This window comes from Gymnoscopelus microlampas (genome assembly GCF_963454915.1).
Source record: "Gymnoscopelus microlampas genome assembly, chromosome: 2".
NCBI classification, from domain to species: Eukaryota; Metazoa; Chordata; class Actinopteri; order Myctophiformes; family Myctophidae; genus Gymnoscopelus; species Gymnoscopelus microlampas.
Genome location: NC_139939.1, coordinates 25,363,354 through 25,386,925, shown reverse-complemented (window position 1 = coordinate 25,386,925; position 23,572 = coordinate 25,363,354). Strand labels below are relative to the sequence as shown.

The following is a 23,572-nucleotide window of genomic DNA, read 5'->3' as shown; positions in this document are numbered from 1 at the left end:
CCCATTGGGTCTGGCAAAAATCAGGAATATAAAGCCTGCAGTGTAGTTCTATTAGCTTGGATTCCCCATTAATGATGTCCTAAGCAGGTTTCTGAACTGTCAACAGGCCTCCTGTGAGACACAGGCCAAGTACACTAAATTAGCATTAGTTTGAGGAACAATTATATGAAGATAAGATTGAAAATGGGTGAAGTGGTCCTTTAATACTGCAAATCTTGAAAATCACTGGCACCCACCTCAACATTTATTTTTGGGCGGTGTAGCCGCCCCTATAAGTGGGGTTGGGACACCTCATTAGTACACCCTTTGCTGTACTGTGATTGGCTCATACATTAGTACACCCCTAGTACACCCCTAGCTGTATTGTGATTGGCTGACTCTCTTGGCTGACTCTATTCAGCACTGTGATTGGCTAGCGAGACACATGATGAAATGAATCTACCTATAAATAGGACTATGCACTTTAAAAAAAAACACTGTTTTTTTAAGTGAGCTTCCATCACTGTGATGACCACACCGCCCACTTCACACTGGGTGTGATTTTTACTTTTGTAGTGACAAAATCCTACTTGGATGCTATGGCTGCTGATATTGCCTTACTGATTGTTTTACACACATGGTCAGAAAAACAAGTAGGCACATTTCCAGTACTTTATAATCGTGCATTTATTTTCGTACAATAAGTATATTATCTGTCCCAATATGATTTTAATACAAAACTAGAAAATGTGCTCCTCGGAGTACTGTTCCTGATTAATCCTGTCTTACCTCACTTCAAAAGATATAAATGATCTTTTGAAGTGACACACCTATTTATAGGTAGACAATAAATGTGAAAAAATAAATACAGCCCAACAACAATGTAAAGCGATCACAGTCAAAACTGTTTTACGCCCGTTGGCGCAACAAATAAGGCTCTTAATAGCTTTATTCTATTTTTCAAGTTATTAATTAATTAGTTAATCTACCGCTATACATCATTCCTAGCCATGTTTTAAAAGCATTAATGAGTGTCAGAAAAAAGTAAGGACATAATGCAGAATATGAACCCTGCTTCAAGTTTGCCTGGAATTTGTTGTACATGTATGAACTGTTTATGCAGTTCTTTTAATCACGTGCGCGCACGCACACACACACACACACACACACACACACACACACACACACACACACACACACACACACACACACACACACACACACAAACAAATCAAAGTTGGAATGCGTTAAAGTTCTGCAAATATTGTCACTTTTATTAAATGTATGAATATCTTAAATGATAAAATGATATGCAAAACTGCAAATAAATCTGTACAGTATATATGTTCACAGTTTAATATGTTCCCTTTGAATTGCCAACTAGATTAAGAGAGATAGGGGTTTCATATAGTCACAACTTTATAGAAATGTATAATATCCATTGTTATGATAGTACATCAAAACCATGCTTAATAAAAAACCTTTAATTGCCCTTTCAGTCTAATAATCACTTACAAAATATATTACAACTTATAGAATTTAGGGAGATACAAAAGGACAAACTTACACACTAAACTGTAAAGAATGACCAGGAGAGGATATAGATCAGTTGAGATGCTACATTCAGAGTGTGTGTGTGTGTGTGTGTGTGTGTGTGTGTGTGTGTGTGTGTGTGTGTGTGTGTGTGTGTGTGTATGAGAGAGACTGAGAGAGACAGAGAGACAGAGAGAGAGAGAGAGAGAGAGAGAGAGACAGAGACAGAGACAGAGACAGAGACAGAGACAGAGACAGAGACAGAGACAGAGACAGAGACAGAGACAGAGACAGAGACAGAGACAGAGACAGAGACAGAGACAGAGAGAGAGAGAGAGAGAGAGAGAGAGAGAGAGAGAGAGAGAGAGAGAGAGAGAGAGGTGGATGTGAGGCATGAAACATGGGTCTCTCCCTCTCCTGGAATAAAAATGTCAGAGAATGACACAATACTAAGAATTACCCTGGTGAATATTTCAAATCAAGCTGATAAATCAAACCATCAATAAAGCTAAATTTATGTGACTAATAATAAATGTTTGGCTTTGGGAATGTATTTTGTTTTATAAAGTGCACATTCTCCTGAAGACATACGTACAAAGCTCTTGTGTACAAAGTTTTGTTTTGTTCAACAGAAGTTGAATTTTTTTTTTGCTGCAAAACATTGCCACTTTCTCTTGCTATTTTTTGTAATAATTTATCAATTTGCCCACATCAAAACAAAAACACTTTTTCCTACCTACCTTGAGATGTATGTTAATGACATACAAAACATTTGAAACTAGGCTAATGAAGCAGGGAATTGCTTTGCATTCCAAAATGGACGTACTGAATAGTGGTTTGGAATAAAACCCTGCACCTTCTGGTGACCCCAAAAATAAAAGAATCAAGAGCAACTTTCCCTGCTTTGCACCTTGCACCCCCCCTTTATAAAAAGTGTCATAAGATAGAAAAAGAATACCACTGTGCCACATCAAAAAATCCAAAACAAAGATATATCATAGATACATACATACACTTGACACAAGACAATGGTAAGACATACATTTCTTTGCTTTTACCCTTAAACCAACCGACTGGTCGCTTTCCTTACTGTACAATATAATGCCCCTGCGTATCAACTTAGATTTCACATTTCTCAATGCAACGATAAGAACACTTCACTCTGTGAATGGAAGAGATCCCAAATCCACTTTCAACCCAACTAACAAAAACCCAGAAGACTACGACTGAGCTGCTTTTGTTAAGTGCCTGTTTTGTGTTGATTGTGTAGGTGTGTGTGTGTAGGTGTGTGTGTGCGTGCACGCGCATGTACATGTACATGAGAGAAAGAGAAAGAGATGGAGAGAGCTCAAAAGTGTGTATACAGTCTATGCGTACAAGCTTGAAAGGGTATGTCTGATGACTTACTTCATGGTACTGTAATAAGCTGGTAGAGGCAGATGAGCTGTGCGGTACTATATACTAGCAATACAGGAAAAGTACTGGTGACGTTTGTGTATGACACAATGTATACAGTAGGTATTATATGACATATACATTCTAAAAAATGTTCCTGCTCAGGAAAACATAGACATTTCACATTATACTGGTTTAGCTGACAGATAAAAAAGTGTGTATGTGTGTGTGTGTGTGTGTGTGTGTGTGTGTGTGTGTGTGTGTGTGTGTGTGTGTGTGTGTGTGTGTGTGTGTGTGTGTGTGTGTGTGTGTGTGTGTGTTTAATGTACTATATTTACGTATAAAATATTATTTTGAGCGAGTTCATCTGCTTGAAGAAAAATAAGAGCTTATTTGTGAAGCTTGAGAATGCTGTGTGTGTGTGTGAGTGTGTGTGTGTGTGTGTGTGTGTGTGTGTGTGTGTGTGTGTGTGTGTGTGTGTGTGTGTGTGTGTGTGTGTGTGTGTGTGTGTGTGTGTGTGTGTGTGTGTGTGTGTGTGTGCGTGTGCGTGTGTGTTTTTCATGTAAAATGGGACATTGATGCAGTTTGGTTCTCTGGCCTGAAGAGGGTGCTGCTCTCAGACCAGCTGAGATCCTGCAGCCTCTCTTCTAAAACTTGTCTGGGCTCTTCTTTGCGTCAAGAGGTCAGAGTTTGCGCCTCCATCCTGTCCATAATGTTAGAAGGGTCTTCTACTAAATGTACTCAGGGAACTAAACAGGTAACTACTACATGATTACAGAAGAGGAAGGAGAGGATGCTTCAGCAGGTGGATGGAGGAATGGATGGATGGCGGGTTAGGTGGCTGGAAGGAAGGCTGACACCAGCTCTTGAAGAGGTGAAAAGGGCTTGAACCTGCACCCTGAGGAACTCCTCATTTCACTCCGCGCCCGTCCCATGGTCAAAGTCAGCTCCTAAACTCCTCAAGAAAAACGTGGTGCAGTCCACCACCACAACAACTGGCATGAGCTGTGCTAAAGTCACGTCGCGTTCCGATGTTTTTACACCAAGAGGTGGCGTTTCTTGTGCAGAGCCAGGTGGTCGGAACGGGAGAAGCTGCGTTCACAGTCGGGACACTGGAACGGTTTGACCCCTGTGTGTTTGCGGAAGTGTCTCGTCAGTTCGTCCGATCGGGCAAACTTCCACGTGCAGCCTTCCCACATGCACTTGTACGGCTTCTCACCTTGAGAAGGACAATAAGCAGAAGACACAGCAGATAAGCAAGGGAGAAGAATAGAAGATTAGTAAAGCTGTAAAAAAAAATACTGGTCCATAAAAGCTTTTTCTTTCAATAGACTTCAAAAGAAAAGTGCAGGGCTTTTTATTACTATACAGTATGTCAAACATCTCACCTGTGTGTGTCCTGCGGTGTGCTTTGAGGTGGGAGCTTTTAGTGTACACTTTATTACAGCCTCCAAAATCACAGCGGTGAATTCGCCTCTTCTTCAGTGAATCTGGAGAGTCGACTGGGAGCGGGTGCTTACTGCCAGAGTGGACTATTACTGATGGGTTGTTACCCCTGGGGAGGCGGAGAGAGAGAGAGAGGGAGAGGTTAGATTATGGCTTTCTATTCTGGTGCTGTCTTGGAACAGCAGGGGGTGCTGGTGTGTAATTCTAGTGTGTTGATCAAAACCATCAAGAGAGCCTATTTCACCCACACAATAACCTGGCCAATGCTGGGTACCGAAACCTGAACATGCTGATCGAAGCGCTTCTTGTCAGCGCAATAACCCCGACAACCCTGGGTCAAGCTTGTAATAATCTAATAAAATAGAATAGTGGAATTGCACATCCAAAGGACATTGCTGTAGGAAAACAACGAAGCCCTGCACGTGTGCGTGTGTGTGTGTGTGTGTGTGTGTGTGTGTGTGTGTGTGTGTCAGTGGCAGTTGAAAGCAAACGTTAAGTGTTGAAATATGAATCCTTCACACAGTACAGTTCTGTGTAAAAAGGAATGTGCAGAACCCTCCAGGAAGAAGAGAGAGAATATCAGAGACCTACACACACACACACACACACACACACACACACACACACACACACACACACACACACACACACACACACACACACACACACACACACACACACACACACACACACACACACACACACACACACACACACACACACACACACACACACACCATTACCGGAACCCATCATTACGTACATTACATACATTACAACCTGACCCATTTCTCAATGCACTCATATTTACATTGTTGATGTGTGGCTGTGTTTTGAGAGGCGGAATTGTGACAGCCAAAGACACGCCCACTTCCTGTTAAAGATCCAGTTATCTGGCACAGTGACAACATGGGCCGGTAACACAACAGGCCCGAAACCCCCCTGACAACCCCAGGAGGGAGAACAGAGTAGGCTCCACCTATGTACACGTTTTCTGTACCCTACAGTGGTTCTCAACCTGTGGGTCGGGAACCCCAGGGGGGTCCCCACATGATTTGGGAGGGGGGGGGTGACGGATGACAGTGACTTTTAAGACTTTTTTAATACCTAAAAAAAACAAACATTACTTCATCAAAAGTAATCAACATACTATACAATAAAAACTGGTCAAACATTGGCCAAATGGTCAAATAATATAAGAAAGAGACAAAATCTGTGAAAATAGCCGATCTACAATGAGCTTGTAGATCTGCTATTTTCACAATATTTGTCTGTGGTACCAAGTCAAAAGTGTAATGCCTCAACTCCTACATTCAAAGTGCTTATCAGGGTGGGGGGTCCCCAGTTCAAGTATGATTATTTTGGAGGGGTCACGGCTTGAAAAGGTTGAGAACCACTGCCCTACGACACATATTCATTTTCACTCTTCATACACATCTCACATGTTATAAGCGACCACAATGGAAATATGCTTTCAGCTTTCTTGCGTTCTATCCTTTTGATGGTGGTGTGCACATGTAAATGTAACTGATTTCCATTGATTGCATTCATTTCCTAAACTCTAACCACTCTGTGTGGATGTACTCTTCACACAAACAGCTGTTTAAATGAATGGGAATGAAATAAAATAAGAAATAAACACTCCCGGTGTGTGCAGACCTAAAGTCTGAACTCTAAAACAGCCTCTTGAAAAGTGAGCTTGTCCTCACTTTCCACAATTTCCCTCATTGTTCTATCCTTCTGAGGACATTTGGTTCTCATAAAGATAGCTATACAAGTACACACGAATGCAAACCCATATAAGGAAGTCCTTCCACTCACACACAAACAACACATGACCCTGACCCCAACCCAACCCCCCACTCAACCACACACACATACACACACAGAAAAACAAGAACCAACTGGCAACATTCCATCATAACCGTCTCCCCTTAATTATAACTTAATTACTCTTTCTAGGAAAGCAACTTGAAGCCGGACACGCACTTCGTCGTACGGCGGTGTCGCGTCTCTATACCTGATGTGCAAGCCAATAGCGTGGAGAATTCGCATTGTGTCGTGGGCTTGTAGATTGGGTATGTTCAGCGCATGACACCGTCGTACGATGGAGCATACATTAGGCATTATAGAGAACAACATGAAAGAACAGGGTAAGAGGAAGATGAAGAGGAGCTGAGTAGGAAGAGGAAGAGGAAGTGATGAGGAGGAGGAAGAATTAGAAGGATGGGGGAGGGGGGGGGGGGTGAAGTCAGGACAATGAAACAGGCAGGAAGTGCCGAACCGGCAGGAAGTGGAGGTGGAAGAAGGAGGAAGCGTAGGCTGCGGTGAAGTTGTCAGACAGGCCAATACTGCACCCGTCACATGGGTTCATTTCTACATTCTCAGAAGTGAGAATGAAATCAAGGCTCAGGATTTTGTTATGTCTCAGCCTTAAGATCTTAAATACAAAACAAATCTTATATAGATAAATAAAATCTCAAATAATACCTAACATTTATTTAGAGTTTACAAATGTTTGCGAGTGCATTTTGTTACAATTGTACAGTTTACTGTATGCGAACAGAAGAATAGCAGTAATGGGTGTGCACATAGACCTGTAGGTATGCATGTCTGTGTCTGGGAATGGGTCTATGTTGGTATTTCAAGTCTGTGTGTTATTTTTGTGACAGCTATTCTCTATAGCCCTCTGTGTTGTTAAATTATTCTAAACTAACCTCACCTCCCCTGCATTCCTTCAAACACTGTGACAGAAAGCATCACCTTAACACAGGCCAGGTGATGCACTAGCTACCGTAGCGTAACAGTACAAGAAAATGGTCTACCGTGCTAGAAAAAGATGAAGAATGGGAACTCAAATTAAATGATAGCACTTAGCCATATCTCTCCTGACCCAGTTCGTGTTCATACTAATTAAAATAAGACCCGTTTTAGCCCCATGTATTAGAACTTCAACTGGATGTATGAGCTGTCGCAAGAACCAATATTAAACCAAACCATAAGAGCGAAAGTGTGCGTCGTGTGTGTGTGTGTGTGTGTGTGTGTGTGTGTGTGTGTGTGTGTGTGTGTGTGTGTGTGTGTGTGTGTGTGTGTTGACTCACTCGCTATAGGTACGTGGTATACTGATGACCGGGTGTGATGTCATCTCATGGCTGTTGTAGGAGTCATGAGAGTGCTCAGGGCGAGGCTCTGTTTTGATTGGCTTCTGAAGTTCAGGGGCGTCATCTTCCATGGCCTTCATACAGAGTGCTGGGCAGATCAGACACAAAAAGATAGGTCAAGGCCTGACTACATTACGCCATGAGTGTATGCTTACATCAGGGGTGGGAAACCACCTCTTTTACATCTACCTAGGTGATCAGATTGGGCTATTGAGGTGATCAATTGAGTTGATCATAAATAACCCTTATTAACCATTATTGTTTAACTGGCATAAATATTTTCTCCTCAGTTAGTCAGAATTTATCTTACCTTTAAAATTAATGTTAAATTATTGACTCATACTTTGTTAGGTTTTATTATTAAATTATTGACTTATTATGTTGTTGTATTATTCCAATTATCAGCCTATAATAGCCTTGACAAGTAGACATAAAAGCAGTGGTGACCAAGTGACCATGCGCCTGAAAACGACACCTACCCCTGTCTTATGTAGTAAAATCCTTAGTGTTTAATTTAAACCCTCTCTGAAGGTGTAAAAATGTACAAATGAACACTGAGGATTTTAGAGAGCGAAAGCGCTGCAGAATGACCTCTCTTATACCTGTCTTGTGCTCCCGGCCTCCCTGCCTCTGGTGGTGATGATGATGATGATGATGATGGTGATGGTCGTCATCACCGGTGGCGATGCTGGGGCTGAGCATGATGGGCTGATGCAGGTGGAGCGGCGAGGGGTAGAGGACGGGGAGGGACTGCAGCACGACCGGAGACAGCATGACCCCGGACCCCTGGATGACCCGGGAGCCCGAGCCTATCAGCATGGTGGGGTACATCCCGGAGGAGGCCGGGTGGAGCGTGATGGGAGGAGAGTGCTGAGGATGAGGATGCTGGTGCTGGAGCTGCGGGGGGCTGCGGCGCGCCGGGGACTCGCGGCCTCTGGGGCTGTATGGCGAAGGTGGGGAGCTCCGCGAAGAAGAGGAGTAGGAGTCAGGGGAGGAGGCGGAGGAGCAAGGCGGGGACGAGACAGACGACGCCGAGGAGGAAGAGCGCTTGCTGAGCGACAGGTCCACGGGCTCCATCTGGCCGTGCGTCGCGGGGCTACCGCCGTGTGCTTGCGAGTGCGTGTGCCTGATGGCCGCCGTGTACGCTTGTGTGTGCGTGGGGTGGTAGAGATGGGCTGTGCCGGCCAGGTGGGAGTAGATCACTCCATAGGTCTCCGGGGTCTTCACTAACGATGGGTATAGTGACTGAAGGAGAAAGAGAGAGAGAGACACACACAGAGAGACAGGGAGAGAGAGGAAACTTTCACATTTCTATTTCACATTGAATTTTTTTTTTAAATAGAAAGATGTTTTGACGACCAGAGGCAGCCAAAACATTTCTGTTTATGATTGTCCAACAGTTATGTCTATGAGCATGTGTGTGTTCATTAGCCTACTGGCTGGCAGCGTGTATCCATTGTATGCAAATGTCCGGTGTACAGAAGCCTGTTTGTCCAGGAAGAGCTGGAATGTGGGAACCAGCCTGTCTAGACTCATGGTGTGTGTGTGTGTGTGTGTGTGTGTGTGTGTGTGTGTGTGTGTGTGTGTGTGTGTGTGTGTGTGTGTGTGTAAGATTATGCGGGTCAGGTTTACTGTATGGTGGTAAGAAACATGCTTGGGCTTGTTGTACATTGTATGACATTGTACCAAATGCACACCTAAGAGTCAATTTGGGTCTGTTTTTACACCCTCAGTTAAGCACTTAAGTCCTTTATACTTCATTTCATGACAAAGACCAACAATAGCCGGTCTACAGGCTCACAAAGCATCACATCGTGGCACATTGGGAGCCTGTAGATCTGCTATTTTCACCCATACTGACATGCCCCAAATAAGGACGCCAGGTTGAAAGGAGGTTAAATTAACCTTGTGTCTTGTGTGCTCCCTTGGTGACAAGAGGAGCACACAAAAGCACGTTGTGCACGCACTCGTACCTCCATTTCTGTCTTCAGTGCGTAGTCATACATCAGCATGGCTGCAGAGGCCAAACTCCTGCAGAAAACAAGAAGACAAACAATCATCAGTACGTTCCACAACATAACCATTATTAATAGCGTACCCAGCATTATCTTTAAACACATCCACACAGTCACTAGGTTAATTACTGGGAGTGTGGACTAAAGCCTTCATTTATGCTTCGTCTTACAGTAAGATCATGCCGCTCTCCGTATATCACAGTTGAAAATCTGTTATTTTTGCTTTTGGAGAGTGTTGCGCTGTCATACACAGATGTATAATTAGCCTTAGGGCTGGTCACTGTTGTGGACTAAAGTTGTCACTGTTTTTAAGCAAATTTTGCTATTCTGGCAACTACTGCCAATTCTAATCTACACATACAGAAAAGGAGATGAATTGCGCCACTCTCTGCTGAATTTTGCAATGCGACGCATGCAAACACCCACAGGCAGAAAGAAAAGACAGACAGGTAGGTAGACAAGACAAAGAGACACTTTTGTGATGACACCCGATTGGAATCTAGGCCTCTTTTACAAAAAAGAAGAAAGAAGCGACAGGGAAGTGATGAAAGGTTAACTACCATAACTGGAGGTGGGTTTTGAAGTTAAGTATACTGTAGTAGGAGACAGGAGGGAGTGTGTGTGTGTGTGTGTGTGTGTGTGTGTGTGTGTGTGTGTGTGTGTGCGTGCGTGCGTGCGTGCGTGCGTGCGTGCGTGCGTGCGTGCGTGCGTGCGTGCGTGCGTGCGCGTGTGTGTGTGTACACACAGTACACTACAGTACAGTATATATTGTGTGTACTGTATGTACATCCCAATAAATAACTTCAGACAATTTACATACATATGTTCTGTTATGCATCCGCTCCTCCTTCTGCACTCTCTCATTCCCTCCTCCACGCGTCTTGTGGAGATAATGTCTTTCTCACACTGTCAAGTCTTTCATCCTCACGATTATGTGTCGTTTAACCCTTTCAGCAGGCTATCTCAGGATATTTCAAAGACATGACAACATGGACAGAGTCCGAAAAGCCACACAAGATGCTCGTACAGCGAGGTCCATGGCAAGTGGATTCACAAGCTCATAATAGAACCCACACCACAGTAAAATCCTCAGTGTTCATTTAACTCAGAGAGTACATCATTTTCTACACCCTTGGAGTTACAAATTGATAAATTAAGACTGAGGATTTTACTGTGCACGAAGCCTTGAATTCATGGAGACTTTTTTGTTTAGCTCCCGCGATGAACCAGGCTAACTTCATTTTCACTCCAGGAGCGGAGAAATCTCACACAGACGCATTAACTGTAGCGTGTGCCTGACCGCCCGGCGAGCATGCATGTGGAAAAACATAGGCATGAACGCACATGCACGCACATACATGCACAGTCACGCACATACGCTGCCACGACCACCACCAGCTCTATCACCTGAGGCACTGTCAATTACACGGTGTTTGGAGCCGGAAAAAAGAAAAGAAAAAGGATGAGGTTTCAAAGCTTTCAAAGATCCAGGTGTGCTTATGTTGACTGTGTGTTTGCATGTAGTATAAGTGTGTGTGTGTGTGTGTGTGTGTGTGTGTGTGTGTGTGTGTGTGTGTGTGTGTGTGTGTGTGTGTGTGTGTGTGTGTGTGTGTGTGTGTGTGTGTGTGTGTGTGTGTGTGTGTGTGTGTGTGTGTGTGTGTGTGCAATGAGCACATGTATTACAGTGCCTCTCTGCCTGTCTGGGTCTATCACTGATGCATGAAACTCAACATGAACATTGAAAGAATCAACCCTAAGGCCTAACGTTACCTACCGTACGTGTCAGTATAGTATGTGTGTATGTTTGTACAGTATGTCACAATCCCGTACAGTACTTACTTACTGATCGGAATTATGTGTGTGTGAGTGTGTATATAGACACACACATATACTATACATACATATACACTACAGTACATAATACATACGGTAGTTTGTGTGTGACCTGGTTAAGGTCCACAGTCAGACAGGTTAGCCTTTAATTATTAACAAATGGACGAGAACACAGGCAGACACACCCAACACGCACGCACGCATACACTCGCGCACACACACACAAACACACACACACACACATCAGATGGGGTTCCGGGGGCCAATAGGAAAGCAGGATGGCAGTGGTTTCATGATCAGCAGTAGGGCGTGGCTGTGACAACGCCTCACCCTATGCTTGGCTCCAATAAAACAAAAGGGACCGCAGTGAGGTGCATGTGTGTGCGTGTACATACTGTATACGTGTGTATTTAAGGTTACGTGTGCTAATCTGGCTTTGTATTGTTATTCAGTATTATAGTTCAACTTGAGGTCAAGCTTTTCTTCTATTCTGGGGTAAACATACTTAGACGTAACAATATAGGCTAGGTACACAGTAACATTCTGAGTGTCAATCTAACGTTTTGATTAGCACCCGTCCGTTATGGGTCCATTTTTACTCTCAGGGTTTTAGGTTAACACTTTCTTTACAGTGTATTAGGCAGGGTATGAATAGACAGACCATGAAGTGATAAATTAGGAGATTATGTCTAGAATCTTGATATTACGCCATCCTGTCCAACTATGTAGGTCTTACTTCTACAGAATCAGAACTAGGGCTGCAATAGTTAATCGAACTAAACTAATCAATTCGAATGATTGTTAGAAAATAATCAAACTTGGGACAAACTATTTTAAAACATAGCAAAGATTGCCAATCTACAAGCTCACAACGCATCACAATCTATTTGTTGTCTACGTCAAATAGAGCTTAAGTGGTTAAATAAATATATGGAGGATTTATTTTGTGAGTCGCCGATTAGAAGTAATTAATTCTAGGGTTGAGTACTTGTCAGACACATAATGTTCAACTGAATATACATACAGTAATACACCTGACATAAAATCATATGTTCTGCAGTGCATGTATCTATGTATTTAATTGTGTTTTTTGGGCCGTTTACTATGATGATACAGTGACTTTGTGCTTGTTGTTCTGTATAGTGTAGGCTATTGTAGATATAGTATAATACTGTATAGTGTCCCTTCATTATTGATGGTGCTTTTTATTATGTTCTTGTATCTGCTGTATCTTACAGTACTTTATTTTACTCTGTATCTGTAACTTAACTGCTGTTCTGTCTCTGGTGACTGAATTTCCCCCACAGTATCAATAAAGGTCTATCTATCTATCTAACTTCTGCCCTACAGGGTGCTTAGCTTAGAAAAGGGTGGATGTCCCCTTGAGGGTGAAGCATTTGATCATATTCACACAGTCTCCAATTTTGCTCTTACAACATACTTATAAGGGTTGGAGGTTTCCAACCTCCTAAGTAAAGTCCCTTAGACAGAGTCAGATTTTGTTGCACAGACAAAACGTGCAATGAAAATCTAAAACGAACACATGCTTCTCAACGAACTCTTGCACACCAACTCTGAAATTGATGTCCGACAAGTGGCTCCAGCGGTGCGTTTAAAAAAATGTATCGCACCCAGTTCAAGTCCTGATTTATTTTGGTTGCATTAAAAACTGATAAATAAAGCAAATGCCATCAGACTCTGAATAAAAGGGTCTTGAGACATGAAAGCAAAATAGCCGTCTTCCGTATACTCAGTGCACAGTCGGCTCTCCTCAATTCAACCATAAAACACGTGCCAAACATACCAAGCAACAGAAACTCATCACACTCCACCATCATTATTTGTTTGACAGATACATTTATGGACTTGACACCTTTCACTCAATTAATTGCAAGTAATCATGTCGTTCTTGGGCTGGGCCTTGCCCTTGAGATTTATGTTTGGGTGTGTAGATAGATGTACATGAAGGTATGTACATAACTCTCACTCTAATTATATGTCCTCATATGTCGTCATATGCCATAAATTAAGCTGGTCTGGTACTGCAGTGGCCCCAGGTGACTTTTGAAGCTGAAAATCACTTTGAAAGTGGAGTGACTGACAGCTACCAGATTACTATCAGCTGATAATCTAACCCGATTCCCCAGCTCCACCCAACACACACCATACACAGTACAATCATCAGTGTTAATCTATCCATTTGTAACTCTGAGAGTGTACAAAATGTAATTCATTTGTAGATACACTCTCTGATGTGAAAAAATGAAAAAACAGCGCATCCGCACACTCAATGACAACAACGTTTAGCAGGCATCAAGATGGTAGCCTGGCATGGCCAGACTAATATCACTGCGTAGATATTAGTCCGGAATCTCTGTGTAAAAATGCCTCTGGTGATAAAACCGCCCAATATTTGCATACTGGGCCCTGAGCACTCAGGCTTGTACTGAGTCCGGTACCTCCTATTCCACGAAAGAACTCACTGTGCTTCTTCTCATGGATTCCATCTGTCATCTTTGACATTACAGGTAAGATGAACTCACTCAGTTGAAAATAATTGTGCTGTGCCTAGTAGAAAGCCACAAGCGTGTTAGATCTGGTCCACTAGGCTGAATCTGGGGTGAAGAAGCAGACGTGGGTGAACTAGTATTTAAAATAAATAACTGTTTGTTTTGCCTTACTGGGAGTACCAAAACTGTGGATTTGGGTTTTACTAACACTAACAATACCCTGACAGTCACAGTTAGATAAACTCAGCAAATTATGACTTTTGCACACTCTTCTGTAGTCTCCTGCCACATTGTAGGTCAGATGTGTTGATCATCCAGGGCTATGTGAGTAGAGCTCTAGACAGACTTTTCTAGTTCACAAAAGTTTTAAGCACATCCATTTTAGCACTGGGCAAAAATAAGACATAACACAGAAACTTTACTTATGGTGTGGCTCTGCCTGTCTGTCTGTCTGTGAGTGTGTCCTGACTCCTGGGCTAATATCCCAAACTGCTGGACGGATCAGCACCAAATGTCTTGTGCACACTGCCAGTGAAGTACAGTACCTCCTCAAAAGAAATCACGTGTTATACTTTTTGAAATATATATAACTTAAATCTTTAGAATGGAAGTCAATGGGGCTCTGATCGGGCTGAAACCTTGCCCAAATTGGAGTCACACAACGTCATAGATAAAATGTCAGAGACGATTGACGTCATAGATGGCTGATGACACAGGCTGGCTACATGAGGTCCAAGCTCCACAATGGAGCTATGCTATTCCCACGCCGTGGATCCCGAGATCCACATGATTAGATTTTTTGATCCATACACACTTTGACATGAGGCACATACTGTACTTGAAGCTATCTGAGCTGTTTCAAAATCAGCACTTTATAATTTTGGGCTATTCAGAGCAGGTAGTGTTCCTATAAGACATAAGAGAACTAATGCGCACGCGCGCGCGCACACACACACACACACACACACACACACACACACACACACACACACACACACACACACACACACACACACACACACACACACACACACACACACACACACACACACACACACACACACACACACACACACACACACGAAGGAACTGCCTCCTCACTGCTCCTATTTGGTAAATATGAAGCTATACCTGAGTCATAAACTCTAGGGGAATATTTGCTCTGCCGTGCACATAATGTGGGTGTGTGTTTGCGTGTGTCAAGTGTGGTCTGCAAATATTGTCTCTCTGGGTCAGTGGAACTACTGTGTACTCCACCCCCAACCCACTCGGCAAACACTTACTACATCTCTCTCCACCCATAGTCTCTGGCTCCATCTTTCCTTATCTCCCTCTGGTTTCCTGCATCTCTGTATCACAGTGCTTCTCTCCACCTTTTCTGGATCAGGGCCCACTTGAAAATGCGTTCGCGGCCCACCCATCTGACCACTCTGGTGGCAGTCGTTCGGGCTGCCGTGTTAAGTGGTCAGATGGGTTGGCCGAGGGCATTTTCAGAGCATGTTTATTTGTAATGATCAATCATGTTCCAGTTTGGATCAATATACTTTAAGTTGCTATTCATCACAAGGAAAAACTCATTTTTCAAGTTTTAAATAAAACATACCATGACATTTATTTTCTAAGAAATATTATTTCTCTATTGCTACTGTATGTAGCAATAGAACACCGTTTCAATAGAACACCGTTTCCCAAACAATGGGTCGGGACCCATGTTTGGGTCGCGGACCAATCTTTATGGGTCGCAAGTAAATATCCCATTTTGTTCGTTGAAAAAAAAGGGGATACATTAAAAAAGATTTCAAAAACCTTTCATCAATTAAAATCAATTCCAAATGTTTTCAAAAGTATTTCATAAATTAAATAATTTCTATAAATACATAAAAGAAACGTTTAAGAAGTTTGTAGATCTGCTGGCAAACATCTAATTTCTCTTTTGGGTCTTGAGCTAAAAGGTTTGGGAACCACTGCAATAGAACATGCATTATGACATCTGTCTTGGTCTCAATCTCTCTCTCTCTCTCCATTTCTCTTTCTCCCTCTCTCTCTCTCTTTCTATGTGAAAAGAGCCAAGCATGAATGATATAAAACATCATGTCTGAAGGGGAAAATATTGCGGCTTTAAGTCCCTGGCTACTGACTCAACCACACACGTGCACAGACACACACACAAAAAGTTTCTGCTTGCTCAACAGAATACACACACTAAATCACTGAAAGTCTAAATTATCACATGCACGCATGCACAAGCACATACACCCACACACGAGCACGTATGCACACACACACACACACACACACACACACACACACACACACACACACACACACACACACACACACACACACACACACACACACACACACACACACACACACACACACACACACACTCTCTCTCTAATGGCAACAGGCTGGAGATGATGAGATCACCAGAGAGACCAGAAACCTCCAGACAACAGTTTTGTCCAAGAACACTAGGCCTAACCCCCTCCTCCCAACACACACACACACACACACACACACACACACACACACACACACACACACACACACACACACACACACACACACACACACACACACACACACACACACACACACACACACACGCACACAAGACCCTTATGCCACAGCCTCTGATTCTATCTGTGTCTTATTTTACCCCCTATTTTCCACATTTGTTTTTTCTCTGACTCTTCGAGTCCAATTCCACAGTACTTCAGCCCCATTCTATCCTTGTTCATTTCAGTACTCATGTTTAGTGTCTTTATCAAGTAATTAGGCTCCTCCATTTGTTAAAAATAATGACAATGCAAACGTGCAGTGTTTGACAATAGAGAAACATAGCTGCATTACAGGACACTCCGGCGCTCGTAAAGTATTGCTCTGAGTGTAGAATTGGTCCCAAGCGATCCCAAAATGTATTGCCTTTGACAATGAGGATTTCATTGAGCAGTTGTGGAAGTCGCCACTTATTCGTTCAAACTGCAAGGCACTTTGTTTGCCTTGTTCCTCAAGGATCTCCATTAGCTGACATGTGGGCCTCAAGCTACAAGCTTCCTCTATCTCACTGACCTCTCTGACCTCCTTGACCACACACACACACACACACACACACACAGTTAAGGCTCATTTAAAATTTGTCAAACAACAATGTTGCCGTACAACGTTTTTGTCACATGATACACGTATGAATTAGCCCTGGCCTTGTATAGCTCCACACTCTTCGGATTGAGCTCACTACAGATCAAAGTGGTTCTCAAACTGGGGTCTGGGGACCCCCAAGGGGTCCTTGAGGGGCTTCCAGGGTGTCCCCAGCTAAATTATTGGTATGGGCCTAATGTATGCTAAACCGGGGATCCTTGAAATGAAAAGGTTTGAGAACAACTGCTATAGAATCACTTCTCTTGCAATCAAGCTCTCACGTTAGCTTCCCTTCCTATTTCCAACCCATACTGTAGCTCACTCCTTGGGGCCCTCTGACCGACCCCCCCCCCCCCCCTCCATTTCTCCAGTATAGCTCCCTAATCTCTAGTTTGGGCTCCCTTGTTCATTCCTCCCATCCCTCTGGCCCCCCGGTGCACCACAGCCCCCCTCAGCTCCTCCACAGCAGACTGTGAGGCTGCCGGCCTGGAGTCCTCAGGGATGAGGCTAGCTGGAGAGCCAGAGGGGGGCCGTCAACAGGGGAGAGGAAACAGGATCTATCAACACCACACTCGCACGCACGCACGCACATTTCCACATTAAAAGTAGACATGATACTCAAAACACAAGCTGAGAGCGCGACTATCACGCCAACGGACTGTATAGAAAATGGACCCAAAAGAGTGTGTGCATCGTGAACACACGCACACAACACACATGCTCGCACACCTTGTACCACAGTTGTCTAGGACAGTGAATGTTTTGAGGCTTTCCAGACACCTGAAGACGGAGGTGAAGAGAAAACGAAAGAGGATGCCAGAAACAGAGAGCGAGAGAGAGAGAGAGAGAGCGCGCAGCGGAAGCCATCACAGTTTAGTCTGACTGTTATTATTTCCACACTGTGTGAAGGGTTGGGGGGGGGTGTAGAGGAGGGGAGGGGGAGAGGAGGAGAGAGAGGCCATATGGGGGGGTGCTGCTGCAGGGGGCCTGTGGTTTCCTGTCTGAGCCCCTCTCCCTCCCTTCCTCGACCCCAAAAGAATGAGAGGGGAGAGAGCGAGAGAGAGAGGCAGAGGGGGGGGGGGGGGGGGGGGGCAGAAGAGGGGTGGTGGAAGAAGAGGAGGAACGAGAAAGAAAAATAGCAACCCCTGACCAAACTATGTCAAAATGGAAATGGAAAGAACGAAGCAGAACGAGAGACAGAGGGGAAGAAAATTCAGCGGGTTTTCAACCAAAATATGACAAAACTCCAACAAACCTCAAACATGGAGGGGGGTGTTGAAGGGGGAGGGGGGGGTCTGTTCAGACATAGTGGCTCAATTCCGTGGTTAAAAAGCTGTAACACACACATGTTGCAAATGTGTGTGTGTGTGTGTGTGTGTGTGTGTGTGTGTGTGTGTGTGTGTGTGTGTGTGTGTGTGTGTGTGTGTGTGTGTGTGTGTACAATGGTTGTGTAACTAACTTGTTTATGACTGTCTGGGAGGATCATGGTGTCCTTACTTCTAATGGAGAATTACCAACTATCCAGCATCCAGGAGTTTAATGTTTAGCCCTAATGTTCCCTAGGACATGCCCTTTGAGCAGAGTGTGTGTGTGTGTGTGTGTGTGTGTGTGTGTGTGTGTGTGTGTGTGTTGAAACACAAACACCACACACACACACACACACACACACACACACACACACACACACACACACACACACACACACACACACACACACACACACACACACACACACACACACACACACACACACACACACACACACACACACACACACACACACACACACTTGTGCATTTTGTTCCGCCAGATAACATCAGCATGTTGATTCAGGAAAAGAGGCGTAGAGGTGGGTGGGGTGTTTGGATGCGTGTAGTGTACGTTTGTGTTTGTGATAATAGGAGAAAACTAAAGAAAGAGAGAGAGAGAGAGTGTGTGAGAGAGAGAGAGAGAGAGAGAGAGAGAGGCACAGAACAAGGGATAGAAAAGAGTGAGAGAGAGGTCACCCTTGTTCCACCCTTCCACCCCCCACGTCCCTCTCTCCTCCCTTCATTCTCCTCCCTCTCTCTCTCTCTCTCTCTCTCTCTCTCTCTCTCTCCAGGCTCTAAACAGGATAAGGGCTTCATGTGCCAAGTGGAATGTGTGACGCAAGCCTCAGCCTTGAAACAAAGCACAGGAAACAGAGAGAGAGAGACTGAAAGAGCAAGAGAGAGAGATATGGAGAGAAAGAGGTGCTGATTTTGTTTTAAAGGATGGAGCAATATAAGAAGAAACAATTACTCTGATTTAGGTTAATATTAATGAAATATGTTTGTGTGCACACCCACACACACACACACACACACACACACACACACACACACACGTCATTACCAAGCCTATTTTGTGTGCACACAAACAATCACATTCTCCTTGCTGCAATGCTGTAGCTTATTCCCAACTCCAAGCAGATTCTAACATTTTTAAAGAGAGACTATAAAGAACGTTACTACCTATGTAATAGCCTAAGCAGGCATGAGCAGTTTGTCAAAGTAAATACCTGCACGAAAAATAGCCTCTGCAAAGGTAAAATATGAGCACAGGACAGGTAAGTTCAGTAGATGCACAGAAGAGTAGTAATGGCATACAGAAGTAGTTGCAGGTAGTACAGTGGTAGTCTGGTAGGAGTAACAGTAGTAGTCAAGCAGGCTACAGTTACAGTGGTAGGATGTGGTTGCTATATATAGCACTGATGACTCAGGTGATCAATCAGCTCATTGGTATGATAGACAGCATACAACAGTCCACGTTGACCTTTTAATCAGTGTGTTCTTAAAACACAGCTGGACATTAGTTAAAACAACCATTCTGGACTGGTTATGCTTAACTGTTTTAGGCTAATGCATGTAGGTCGAATTAAAGTTGAAAAACTTGATCATAATTAGCCTATAGACTACCGTGAAAACACAGCCACTGTGTATATATAGCCTATATATGACATTATATTAGGTTATACTGTATATTAATTCTATATTGTAATACTATTTATACAACAAAAATGAAATAAACGCAAATAGGCTGTATGCCTAAATGACTAAGAGTAGATCTCATCATGTTATATCCCGCAAAAACCCAAATGAACACGAATCTATTCCACTACGCGAATGGTCTCGTTGAGTCGTTTACATACAGTAGACCACTGGTTCACAAACTTTTTATCTCAAGACCCAAAAGAGACGAGAAATTAGACGTACGCCCGGTACCCAAACTAGTTAAAATAGCAGATCTACAAGCTCACAACGCCAGCTTAGCGCCGCGTTGTGAGCTTGTAGATCTTGTAGATTTTCGCTACTTCTTAAACATTTGTTTTCTAATTTATGGAATGTCTTACATTTTTTAAATGTATTATCATTTATTCATGAAATTATTTTGACAAATCATAAGATGTTTTTTTCATTCATGAAAAAAAAAGGTTTTTTTTTTTTATGTTTTGACATTTACTCGTGACCCATACAAATTGACCCGTGACCCACAAATGGGTCCCAAGCCACTGTTTGGGAACCAGTGCAGTAGCCTACTCATCATTTCCCCCATGAAGCACACAACAAGCACACAAACTCTCTGACAGAATGTCAAACTTACTTTCCAGATGGTACGGTGTGTGGAGGACAGTGACACGCCAGCCAGGTGGCCTCTACTCCAGGTTCAGAGCAGCTGTATGTGGGTAAAACTCGCGTCCCAACGGTTACGGGTGAAACAGTGACGCAGGCAAACGGCTCTGATCGCTGGTGACACTGACATCCGTCACCCAGAAACACAGCCGAGACGTTCGTGTGATCGATCGCGACAAAACTTCCCCAAGTTACGAAACTCCTCTCTTCCTCTCTCTCTCTCTCCTCTGTTGTCGTTGAGACACTACTGTGTGTGTGCGTGTATGTGAATGTGTGTGTGTGTGAGTGTGTGAGTGATCTGTGAGTGATCTGTGAGTGAGCTTGTTGTCACATGATCTCTAGTCTGTCCATGGGTCGGGCCGCTGGGCGGGACCGGGGCGGCAACGCAGGAGGCGAGGGTGGGACAGACAGTACAGGCCTTTGTGTGTGTGTGTGTGTGTGTGTGTGTGTGTGTGTGTGTGTGTGTGTGTGTGTGTGTGTGTGTGTGTGTGTGTGTGTGTGTGTGTGTGTGTGTGTGTGTGTGTGTGTGTGTGTGTGTGTGTGTGTGTGTGTGTGTGTGTGTGTGTGTGTGTGTGTGTGTGTGTGTGTGTGTGTGTGTGTGTGTGTGTGTGCGCGCGCGCGCGCGCGCGCGCAGTCTCTGTGTGTGGCAGAGCACCATCTGGAGAAGGAAGAGGAAGGCCTGGGTGTGACAGACTGACAGCAAACAAGCAAGCTCTTCCCAGAAAGAACTACATAGCTGTATTATTATGTTATTATTGTCAGCAAAGGTTCTATAGTCCTACAACACAGACACACTGAGATTGGGAGAGAGACAGACAGAGAAACAGAGACCCAGGTTGAGGATAAGAGAGACACAAGAACAAAACACAACCCATTTTAACCACTTAAACCCCATATGGATAACCGGAGTCCCTCAGGGCTCAATACTAGTGTATTTTCTGTTTTCTGTTATTGTGGGGAAAGCTTTCGCTGAAAATAGCCGATTGACTTTCCCCACAATATGCTGGGGTTAGTCAAAGTTGGAGGAGACAAATCTTAACAGGTGTTGTTGTCTGTTCTCCCCCCCCCAGCCAGTCATAAAGCAGCATATATACACTACTACAGTATGTCATTACAACTGTAAAACACCACAACACACACCTCTGTTTCCAGATGACACACACCTTCGCAGTGAAGCATAGCGGTGTGTATTTATTTATGGGGAGGTCAGTTGTTTTAGCAGGCTGGCAGGCTGGTTAAAACAAGTCACAGCTATGACAGCAGAGCGGCTCTGACATGTCATGCATGGTTTGTTCTATAAGACTCTGAACCTATTTGCTCTGTGAAAACATCCACTTAGGCTTATGTCTGATTTATACTTGGTTGAACTTGTGCATCGAGTTGTGCAGACGCGCACCAAAAATAACGGTCTACTATAAGCTCACGGCTCATGGCAGGCATTGTGAGCTTGTAGATCGGCTGTTTTTGGTCAATCAATCAATCAATTGATTATGATTCAAGGCTTTAAAGAAACAATACCATGATTCCTATTAAACATAATATATTTTTAAATATTAATGTTATTATCATTCAAATCTTCGGCCCTCCAGTGGTCCCCGGCCCGCAGGTTGAGAACCACTGCCTTAGATAACTCAGTATGTATAAATCAGTGGCGTCAGTTCAGCAAAAGCTAAGGTATGGCAAGGTTAGGGTTGCCAACTCCCAGAGATTGAAATAAGGGACACCTATCCTGGGCGCGTGGCAAAGCCGCATGGCCGAAATGTTTTTTGGGGGTCAAAACCCCCGAAATGCAATTAAAACTATGCATTATACCTATAACACAATACAAACACAATGGTCTTACACCTGCATTAGGCTACTATTCACCATACCCCATGCCCTAACTTGCCATACCCAATTGACGCCCTGGTATAAATCCAGACCATGTGCATTGCTAATGACAGTAAGAGCTTGAGAAATGCTGTCAGTATTGTGTTATAAACTTCAACATTAGCCTTTCGGGACACATCTTAAAATGGAAATAGGTACCAGAACTGATGTCCCATATTGTTGATGATAACTCAATATAAACAGAACTCTTGTAAAAGTAAATACAAAGAGTGATTCTCTTTGGAGATGCATCTGATGCATGCTGTGAATGAAATTAAGCTAATTTTGGTCAAAAACATGCATTCAGGTGTGTGTGTGTGTGTGTGTGTGTGTGTGTGTGTGTGTGTGTGTGTGTGTGTGTGTGTGTGTGTGTGTGTGTGTGTGTGTGTGTGTGTGCGTGTGTGTGTGCGTGTGCGTGTACATTTAACCTATAAAAGAAAGCATAGCAGGTGCTGGAATGAAACCACAAACATGTATGCATGTCCACACACGCACGCGCAGGCACACACACGCACGCACGCACGCGCACACGCACACACGCACACACACACACACACACACACACACACACACACACACACACACACACACACACACACACACACACACACACACACACACACATGCTCACTGTGCCTTGAACATGCACACTGTATTCAGATCCACCTAGACAGCCCTACACTGTAAAATCCTGTGTGTTTGTAATGTAACCAAATGGGTCCATTTGGTCACATGTGTACACTCAGAGTTACAAATGGACAAATGAACACTGAGGATTTTACTGTGTAATCTTTCACAATGAGCAGATTCCAAAGTATTTTGCCTTTAGCAGGACTGAGCAAACAGAAGGCATCACATTGCTATCACTTATCAAGGATCTGTTGCTTGAAAACAGGAAGTGTGGTATCAAATTATGTTTTTGAAAAACAAACCAGTTTTTCAGTGGAAACTGATGGCTCTACATGTCCCCTTATATAACATACGGTGACATGGCAGCCACATATCATGTGGTGACAAATCAAGTTCATGTTCAACTA

General features: G+C 43.7%; 1 protein-coding gene across 1 annotated transcript; it reads right to left on the bottom strand.

Annotated features, from left to right (window-relative positions):
- Positions 1-1,232: 1,232 nt before the first annotated feature.
- klf3 (Kruppel like factor 3 (basic)) lies at positions 1,233-20,768 on the bottom strand. Its single transcript, XM_084045077.1, has 6 exons — positions 20,638-20,768; positions 9,488-9,545; positions 8,117-8,759; positions 7,455-7,602; positions 4,296-4,462; positions 1,233-4,126 (listed from the first exon to the last, which is right to left on the bottom strand). The coding sequence occupies exons 2-6, from the start codon at positions 9,524-9,526 to the stop codon at positions 3,945-3,947; spliced, it is 1,179 nt and encodes a 392-aa protein (XP_083901203.1). The 5' UTR covers positions 9,527-9,545; positions 20,638-20,768; the 3' UTR covers positions 1,233-3,944.
- Positions 20,769-23,572: the final 2,804 nt, after the last annotated feature.

Excerpts from the sequence above, each read along its gene's own strand:
- klf3 (XM_084045077.1), bottom strand. The coding sequence starts at position 9,526 with ATGCTGATGTATGACTACGCACTGAAGACAGAAATGGAG. Across the intron at positions 7,603-8,116 it reads AGGCCGGGAGCACAAGACAG|CACTCTGTATGAAGGCCATG; the intron begins GTATAAGAGAGG and ends TGATCTGCCCAG. Across the intron at positions 4,127-4,295 it reads ACACCGCAGGACACACACAG|GTGAGAAGCCGTACAAGTGC; the intron begins GTGAGATGTTTG and ends GTCCTTCTCAAG.